This window comes from Serinus canaria, chromosome 4A (genome assembly GCF_022539315.1).
Source record: "Serinus canaria isolate serCan28SL12 chromosome 4A, serCan2020, whole genome shotgun sequence".
Classification (NCBI taxonomy): Eukaryota; Metazoa; Chordata; class Aves; order Passeriformes; family Fringillidae; genus Serinus; species Serinus canaria.
The window spans coordinates 20,180-29,809 of NC_066318.1; the positions used below are offsets into that span (position 1 = coordinate 20,180).

The window sequence follows — 9,630 nt, forward strand, 5'->3', positions numbered from 1 at the left end:
ATCTCTGTTGTGGCCTATTTCTTCTTAATATTTTTGATGGATACAGTTATATTCATCGCTGTTCTCCTTCAAATCCGCTCTGTGAAAACAAGGACAAAAATGACATCCAGATTCTGGAAACGGGGTGTTCTCTGAGACCTCAAAAGTGCTTTCAGCCTGATGTTTCTTCTGGGCTTAACTTGGGGCGTTGCCTTTTTTGCCTGGGGAGCAGTGAGGATATTTTTCTTGTATCTCTTCAGCATTTTTAACACCTTGTAAGGTAATTTCAGAATGGAGTAGTGCTATAAACACAAGGGTTTAGGGATGTGAAATAACAATACGTCTGTAATATCATGTCGCTCAAGCATGGGGGAAGAGGAGAACCGATACTGCTTTTGCATTAGAGGCTTTAGCTATTTCAAAAGCAAAGCTCTGTTGCAGTGGGATGACAGTGTTTAGATAAGTTGCTGTGATAGGTAGACTATTAAAGACATAAATTCATGCCTTGGAAAAACAGGTCCTGATAAATGTGCCTTGTCAGGAACTGGCACTATCCTTTTCATCTGGGCATAGAAGTGGCTGATAGAAGCCACATCAACTTGCACATTATTCTTAAACCAAATCTGTAGAAAACTCTTCCTATTACCCTTCATATGCATGAAGAAGTCAGAGCAACTCTGGGCCAACATAATTATAAAATAGTAGCGTGGCTTGTGTTGGAAGAGATCTTAAAGATCCTGACGCTGGGCCAGGGACACTTTGCCCACACAGAACACACTGGTATCGGTGGCATGACAGAAGTTTAGAAAAGGGGCAGCAGGTTGGAGAACACACGTGAAAACCCATGAATCTCTCCTTTCTTCTTTAGGGTTCTTTATCTTTGTGTTTCATTGCCTAATGAAGGATGAAGTAGTGAAGCAGTGCCGAGTACGCTTCTGCCGGGGAAGAATCCGTCTGAGTAGTTATTCTGGTAAGCACTGAAGGGATTTGTTCAGTTGACTCATAAGTCTTCCTCTGCTACTGGCGTCACATTTGTTCTGCATTAAGAAATAAGGCTACTCTCAACAGCCCTTCTGCATTGCATTGGATAATTGTTCTTTAATAGATCTTTATCCTCTTGCATTAACTGCTTGTGATATGATGATAGGGGGACAGCATGCAGTAAAAACTGCAGATTTCCAAAACTTATTTCAGCTCGGTCTCTTAATTCTGTTCTCACATGCCACTAAGTGCTCCCTTATGTGAGCCATATTTTTGGTTGCTTTCCAGTCTTCATATAGCTGAGATTCTGAAATTTATGCAAAATACTGGGCATACAAGTTGCCATTTTTTATGTGCAGTATCTGGATTTGCTCAGCCTGGAAAGAAAGGAGATGTCTTGCTGTCTTTGGCTATCTGAGGGGTAGTTACAGAAAAGAGATGGATTTTCAGAGGTGCACAGCAAGAAAACGAGGCAATGGACCAAGCCACAAGTGAAGAAAATTCATATTATTTATAAATAAACACTCTTTTTTCGGTACTTAGGTGGCAGTGGCCCAGAGAGACGATGGGGGAGTCCCTCACCTTGGAGAGTCAAAATTTAGTTGGACAGATGTCAGACCGACTTGGTCCAACTCTGGACAGGAGTTTAGAGCAAAGAGCTCCAAAGTTCCTTTCCAATCTAAATTATTCTAAGATTCTTTTATTTGCCAGCTCAGCAAGGAATAGCATGACAGAGGAGTAAAATAATATAATGAAGTGATGTCTTAGAACTGGTATGTATGATACGAAATACAAAAGGTTCTTTCAGTCAGTGAATAACTCCCACGTAGCAATTAGTGGAAAAAGATGAATATTTTAAGGTACAGTACCTACAGCCAATCTACTTGAAATCAGACAGGTCCCCTTGCGTTTCAGATAGTGAGGGGTTCTAAAGCGTTAGAATGGGCATTCCGGTCCGGATACACAAACTGGTCCAGCTTGGGATGAGCAGCACATGAAGTACTAGGAATAAAGAGAATTTTAAGCTTTTGCCCCTTTCTGGAGTTGCTTGCATCTGTGACACATGTCGATATCCTCAAGAGGCTTTAATATGGGTTGGGAGGTCTGTCTGTTTTCCCTTCATACCTGAATCATCTCCCAAACCAACTGCTGGGAGCAGCTAACAGTTCAAGTATCCAGTGCTGTGGATTATGAGTCGCACAGAGGGATACCAGTTCAGGTCCTTCATCCCAGCATACAAAATGCTCAAGTGACAGAACTACCAAACCTCAGAGTCCACGTTGCCAGCCTGAATCTCTTGGACAGCTCTGGAAGCTCAGGCACTGTAAGAGTTGGTTGGAATCTCTGCTGCTGGCCGAGCTTTGGTGCATCAACCAACCTCTAGTGCAATCCAAGACAAGCAATGAGCTTCTTTCAGCTCAATTCCAGTTTCAGGTAAACACCTGATGCATCATTCAGATGCTTGAGTATTTAACACTTAGTGGAGTACAATTAGTTCCCAACGTTTGGTGACACCCTGTATCTCCCATACAGGAAATTGAAAAGTTTCATGTAAGTACCTGACATTAAGCTGTCACAATCTGCTACAGTTACTGAATTCTGTATTAAATATATTGTATGGTACTATGCCAGTGTGGGTGGACAACATAATCGGGATCCTCAAAGGTACCTTAAATTGTGAGCAATCTACATACTGCGCCTGCGTGAAAGGGCATATTATGGTTGATGATGACAAGAGCTCCTCTTCTGAAAGCACTTTCAAAATGCATATAGGAGTTTTTAACGCATGAATCCTCTTTCCATCAGTGATGCCTCCTCCCACCATGCCACAGCACAGATCTTCCATTTGATGTACATTCTACCACCTGTTCTTTCACCACCTAATATATATGGCATGGTTATATTTGAAAGGATTGAGACTGGGGGAGGGAAAGAATAAGGCTTTTCATGCATAGTACTTAGAGAAATTTTTTTTTGAGTAAATGAAACAAGCTTGATTTTGTGTGTCTGCTAAAGGGACAGCTATAAGGGACTCAGCTATAAGGTTGCTTTTGTGATTTGAGGGGAGGGTACCTTCTCAGCTCTGATGTCATAGCTCAAGAACAATCTGAAGGAAAAATACTCCAGTGACTGATCTTAATTTTTAAGGCATAAGGCTTCAGGCCTTTGATCTCTTTTCCACTCCCACTATTTAGAAATTAGATCTTGGCTTTCTTAATTTTAGGAGATTTAGCTCAATGCACCACATTTCTTTTATCTTAGTTTACTGAAAAGTTAATCAGGAGTTCATCAAAGTAAGATGATTTGAGCACATGAGATTGAGATTTGACTGTTGACTTATCTAAAGATAAGAAAACTCATGCTAATACTAACATGTCTGATTGAGAAAGCATGAGGAATCATCTCTCAGAAGATTTGACTCTTCAGTTGTACCATTCAAAGCCAATACAACAGGCACCTATCCAGCAGCTACCTATAAACTTCTTCATATTTTGGCATAAATTGAAACAGTGGGACTGTTTCAAGGGAAAAAACTTAAGTTTTTACCAGTACTGTGGCCATAAATTTTGGTTTTATATTGCCTTTTGGAAGGTCACTGCATTTCTGTGATAGAAAGGCTAATCATAGCATGCGGAATCCTCTGACTCTGCCACGTCAGGGAAGACTCTATCATAGAGTTTTCCTCACCTAGGCTTATAGAGAAGACTTAACCCATGATGCTGTGCAGTGCTACTGTCAATCTACATCAGATTGCCTCCTCCATTGGCCAGTTGACACTGCCCAGCCCAATTATTCATCCCTCATTCCCCTACAGGTTGCTGCCCTTGATCCTGCCCTTTGCTTGCGCCTGTGCCGTCAGGTCATTGGTCACTGACCCCACACTTAAGTCGTGCAGACCACATGGTTTGGTCTTTTGTCTCTGGTCCCTTTGATGTGATGAAGGCAATAAACCCCTCGCTGGAATATATCATGCAAAGACCTGTCCTGCCTTTCCTCTGCTGAGCTATCTGTGGCATGTGCATGTACTCGAAATGGCTGTTCTTGTGGCCTTACTCTGAGCGGCTTCTGAAGGAGGTGTTTCAAAGAAGGTGGCAGCATTTCTACCACCCTGCCCCACTGCAACAAGAGCACAGTCTGTTTCTATTGCTTTGTCAGAAAATACTAACTATATTCTGATATATTTTATTTGCCATTAATGTGTACTGAAGAGTTTTGTTAATTCGGTATATTCTCGGCTAACCCATACTATTGAGAAAGCTATTTCACGTTTTATTATAGTCTCATTTTAGAAAATTTTGAACAACAGTAATGAAGGTTTGCTATGTGATATACAAACCCTAATGTTACAGTTTTGATACAACATATTTACTTATAATAAGTAAATCTGCAGTAAAAATCCCGCCTCATTTCAGCTAATGTATTTAAAGGAACTCTGTTTCTCTTTTCCTCCTCCCTCTCTGTTCCACTAGCTGAAAAGCCAATAAAAAAATTCTCCTCCTCTCCAGTTCAGAACAAGACCTATGTGCATTTCTCCTAGGCATGTTTTGAGATCCAGAAGGGGGTGAAAGTAGTTAATGTGCAACAGGAATCTGAGTTTCAGACACAAACCTCTACCTTTCCATTGAGCCTGCTGACATGCTGCAAGCTAAATATTAAACATTTGTTTTATCAATTGAAGTCCAGCCTGGGGAGAAGAAACAGTTAAAGAAATGTCTCAATTATACTTGCAATCAGCTAATCAGACTTTGTGTGCATCTGTGGATGGTACAGAACTGGAGTCAAGCTCTGGTAATGAAAGCACAAATGAAAAATGGACTGAAGACTCCTTTCCGGGATTAGAAATATTGTGCACAATTTATGTTACATATGCTGTGATCATTTCAGTGGGTCTCCTTGGAAATGCAATACTCATCAAAGTTTTTTTCAAGATTAAATCGATGCAGACGGTTCCCAACATCTTCATCACCAGCCTGGCATTCGGAGACCTGCTGCTTTTGTTAACGTGTGTGCCTGTAGATGCAACCCGTTACGTTGTGGATACCTGGCTCTTTGGAAGAATTGGGTGCAAGCTGCTGTCTTTTATCCAGTTAACATCAGTTGGAGTATCAGTGTTTACCCTGACTGTTCTCAGTGCTGACAGGTGGGTCTGTGCAACTGATTTGCGAGGAGATGCTGCAGGTTTGAAATTAGAAATTAATAAAATAGCAGATGTTATAATTTTGCACAGTCTTAAACAGCACATTGTAATAGACTAAAAATCCTGCACTACCAGCCTCCCGTGTAATTTAAAAATGCATGTTAGTAAAATTGTAGCACTTCTTTTTAAGGCAGTGAGGTGAGGAAAACTCTTTAACTCTTCTGACCTTTTATTAGTTTGAGGTACAGTACAAGGGTTTTTTTCAATTGCACGGAAAAAGGAAATGGCTTGAGTTGGGAAAAAGACAGTATATTGGTGCTATCTAGTGGTATACTGAAGTAGTCAAGGAAGATGAAAAATAAAACTGATTATGAGTGAAAATTCTTTAACCTATGCACTCAGGGTTGCTTTAAAATCCTGGAACATAAAAGACTGATATGGGATAAAAAGCCAAAAGAAAACACAGAACAGATTAGGGGACAAAGGCCCCCAGTTCTCATGATTTGATGGCTAAAGTAATTTTCACCTTGAGAAGTGCATATATATATATATATATATATAATTTTTTTTTTCTCTTTTAGTTTTTCTGTCTTTTACAGAAATATTTTAGCCCAGGGGTCATGACATTAAACTCAGGTGTTAATGACAGCATTGCTAGGAGGGATCAGTATTCTGACTGCTGTCATAAAGTGCTGAATCTGTTTTCTGTGTACTTCTTTCTTGAATGAACAAAACTAAGAGGAGATTTCAGTTCAATCAGCAGGAGTGTTGAGGAGCAGAAAAACAAAAAATTAAATTTAGTATTGAGAGAAAAAGATCATCTTGTCTGCCAGCCATTGTGGATTGTATGTAATATAATCATGTGTCCAGAATTTTACCAGTGGTACTGTTGCTGTGCTCCGAAATAATCAGCCAGAACAAGAATGACCGCATAGGGTCAAATCAAGGATCCATGTAGAACAATACTAGCCTCCAGCAGTGGTAGTATAAGGACAAGAAAAGACACGCAGGAAGAATAAAAAACCTCTATCCAACTACATTTTTTATCCCTATGCCTTCAGGTGACATTGAACAAATGTTGTTTCTGGCTATTTAATAACCACAAAGGATTTCTCTTTTGGATACTTGTTCAGCTTTTTCTTGAACTTGCTTAGCAATGACTTTCACTGCCTGTACAAACTAACTCCTTTTATTTCTGCACTGCACATGGCTTCATTTGATGGTGCTGGCATTTGTGTTGGAAGAGACAGTGATCCCTATTCACATCTCCAGGCTATTCATGTTGTAATCCATCCTTAGGCTGTGTTTCTTCTAGTTAAGGTGTGCAACAGACGATAATAAAAAGTTGCATGAATCAGGGATGCAGGTAATTGCATAATCGTCTCTCTCGTTCTCCATTTTTTCCTAATACCACCTAACATTTTGCTTCTTTGTTGTTGTTTTAGTTTGGGTTTATTTTAGGGGTTTTTAACTACTGCTGAAGATAAACTAATGTTTATGTTGAACTACCTATTGTAGCTTCAAGGTCTTGGTCCTGCAGGGTGTCAATTCAGAATTCACTGTGACTAGATGACCTTTAAAGATCCCTTCCAACAGCGACTCTCCTCTGATTCTATGGTTTAGACACTTGCTTCTGTATTTAATTCATCAAGCCTGTTATATAAATACTCTGCACTACATTCTCACAGAGTGAACTACATTGTAAACTTACAGAGCAAGCTCAGATCAGTCACAGGCTTGATGCCAGACTGTTGTGTTCCTGCATGCTAGAAGAGCTCAAAGAGAATAAAAATTGTATTTATTTGATAAATAGCAAGCCAGCTTCCAGCTTTCTATTTAAATTTGCCTAGAGGAGAAAAAGACCAGATCCTCAGCTTGTGCAAAATGATACAACTAAGCTTTCTTATGCTCTAGGTCCTTTTTCACCACCTTTATTTTCATGCCAGCCTTGTGCTCCCCTGGAGGGGTTGCTTCTTTCTGCATTATCAAGACTCCCTGGTCCTTTAAGAGCAGGGTATATTGTTTCCTTTGCTTCATCCACCTTCATGGAAATTGGTCTGTGTCCCAGTTCCACGCAGATTATCACACATCTATAGATTAATCCAGATTCTTGTTGTTTGCTTGACTCAGTCCTTATGCTGCGGAATCACAGGCATGAATCAACAGCAGTGCCCTCTTCTGCTTTATAAATAAGAATGAATCCTGGAGCATTATTTTGAGTCAGATCACTGCACTCAGCAGAGGTCTTAGGAATACAGAAGAAAGGAGGGGCGAACATGCTTGGTTTCATCTATTTATAAAACAGTTAACCTGTTTCATACCTTCATCAATGTTGCATACGAATTCCCTCATTTATCTTTCAAGGCAATGTCATAAAATTAGAAGTGATGAATACCCTTAGTGATCCCAATCCAAACTTTAGAAGTCATGTTTACATGGGAACGTTTTAATGGCAACTCCTGCCTGTCAATCCATTAAAATACATGCCTGAAATTAATTTTTACATTTTGACTTTAATTCCAAAGAGCTAGTGTCTGCTTTAATTTCCAAGAGAATTCCAGCACCCTTTGTTTAGCAAGAACAGTAATGGCTTTAACCTTAAGAATTTTGCAGTATGTGTTTACATTATTTCTGTATTTATTCTGACAGCGATGTTGGTCATTTTAGGTACAGAGCCATTGTTAAACCCTTGGAACTGCAGACTTCAGATGCGCTCCTGAAGACCTGCTGTAAAGCGGGCTGTGTTTGGATTATCTCCATGATATTTGCTGTCCCAGAGGCTGTTTTTTCAGATTTATATTCTTTCAGCAACCCTGAGAGAAACGTAACTTTTGAGGCGTGTGCCCCCTATCCTGTATCTGAGAAGATCCTGCAGGAAGCTCACTCCCTGGTTTGCTTCTTAGTGTTCTATGTTGTGCCCTTAGCTGTCATTTCTGTCTACTACTTTCTTATCGCCAGAACTTTATATAAAAGTACATCCAACATGCCAGCAGAAGAACACTCTCATGCCCGTAAGCAGGTAAGCTCTGATCAAGCACTAAACTCTCCAATTTTACAAAGTCTATTGTGTTGATTGAATACTAATTCTTAAGTACAGAACTTTACCTCATAATGGAGTAAAAAGCTCCACAAACTTAGCCCGTACCAAATTTGAATCCAAACTCATCTGTGCACTTAGGCACATGCTCGTGACTCATCATTTGTGAGTGTCCACTCTTTCCTAAAGAGAGACGGGTCTGTTGTGCTTTATTGTGACCCTGTAAACTCAAGAGTTAAAACACTGAATTTTAAACACTGGGTGGGACCTCATCCATGTGAGCTGACACATTAAATAGTGTATTTTATAGTCCTAGTCTAGATGAGAGTGTCATATGATGTATAATGGAAAAGAAATGTGCTCTTCACTGGGAATGCTTTGTTAAAAAAATATGAAATAAGTTTATTTTCTGGTTTGGGGTTTTATTTGTTTGTTCATTTTATTTTTACGTTTTTCTTTTTTGGTTATTCAAGCATTTAGACTTTTACACTGCTTTGCAAATCAGCACCAACAACACAAACGTTTTACTAATTGCTATTACTACCAGCTATGCATTTCTTTCTTGTAGATTGAATCCCGCAAGAGAGTTGCAAAGACAGTGCTGGTGCTTGTGGCTCTGTTTGCCTTCTGCTGGCTGCCCAACCACATCCTCTATCTCTACCGCTCTTTCACATACCACACTTCTGTCAATGCTTCCACCTTTCATCTGATAGCAACTATTTTTTCCCGCGCCTTGGCCTTCAGCAATTCCTGCGTCAACCCTTTTGCTCTTTATTGGCTGAGTAAAAGTTTCCGGCAACATTTCAAAAAGCAAATCTCATGCTGCAAGGCAGCATTCTGTGCAAAGCCTCCCAGTGCTCCCCAGAGCAGTTCTCCTACCAGAGCCCTGTCAGTCACAGGCAGCATGCATGGCTCAGAAATCAGTGTTACACTGCTAACAGATTATAGCATCACAAAAGAAGAGGAGAGTGTTTAGTCCATGTGGGAAGAAGGACAGAAACTGAGTCATTGCTATCAAGTCACTGCTACTGGTATCCTGGAAAGAGGTGCCATGGCTTGCCCTGTTTATGAAAGTGTGTTCATCAGGAGTTCTCATTTTTCAAAGTATAGAGTAAAGAAACCAAATTGTGTGGGGGGAGAAGCCGCAACAGCTGAACTTTCCAGCATAAGCTCAAAGGGATTACTCATGTTCCCAGGCATGAACACAGATTCCTAGATGGAATTCCTGGACTGGGCAGGAGGGGACTTAGCAGAGTTGGTGCAAGAATTGGCTGTAAGGATAGTTTTGTTCTTGGTGAGTTGATTTTTGAGTCACGACTGAGAGCTCCCTCTGACAACCACTTGCATCCACAAAAAGCAAACAAAGCCACGTGGTCATAACACGATCAACCAGGCACATTTTTGATTTATTTTCTTGTCCTGAATGTTAAAAATGGGTAAACACATGAGAAAGAATGCTAAAATGAAAGAAGGGTAAGGTTTGTAGCACTGTAAA

The 9,630-nt window shown here is 40.2% G+C and overlaps 1 protein-coding gene across 1 annotated transcript; it reads left to right on the plus strand.

The window, feature by feature from the left end:
* Window positions 1–4,670: 4,670 nt before the first annotated feature.
* BRS3 (bombesin receptor subtype 3) lies at window positions 4,671–9,111 on the plus strand. The gene is made up of 3 exons (XM_009090461.4): window positions 4,671–5,101; window positions 7,766–8,117; window positions 8,704–9,111. Exons 1-3 carry the CDS (start codon window positions 4,671–4,673, stop codon window positions 9,109–9,111), a joined length of 1,191 nt encoding a protein of 396 aa, XP_009088709.1.
* Window positions 9,112–9,630: the final 519 nt, after the last annotated feature.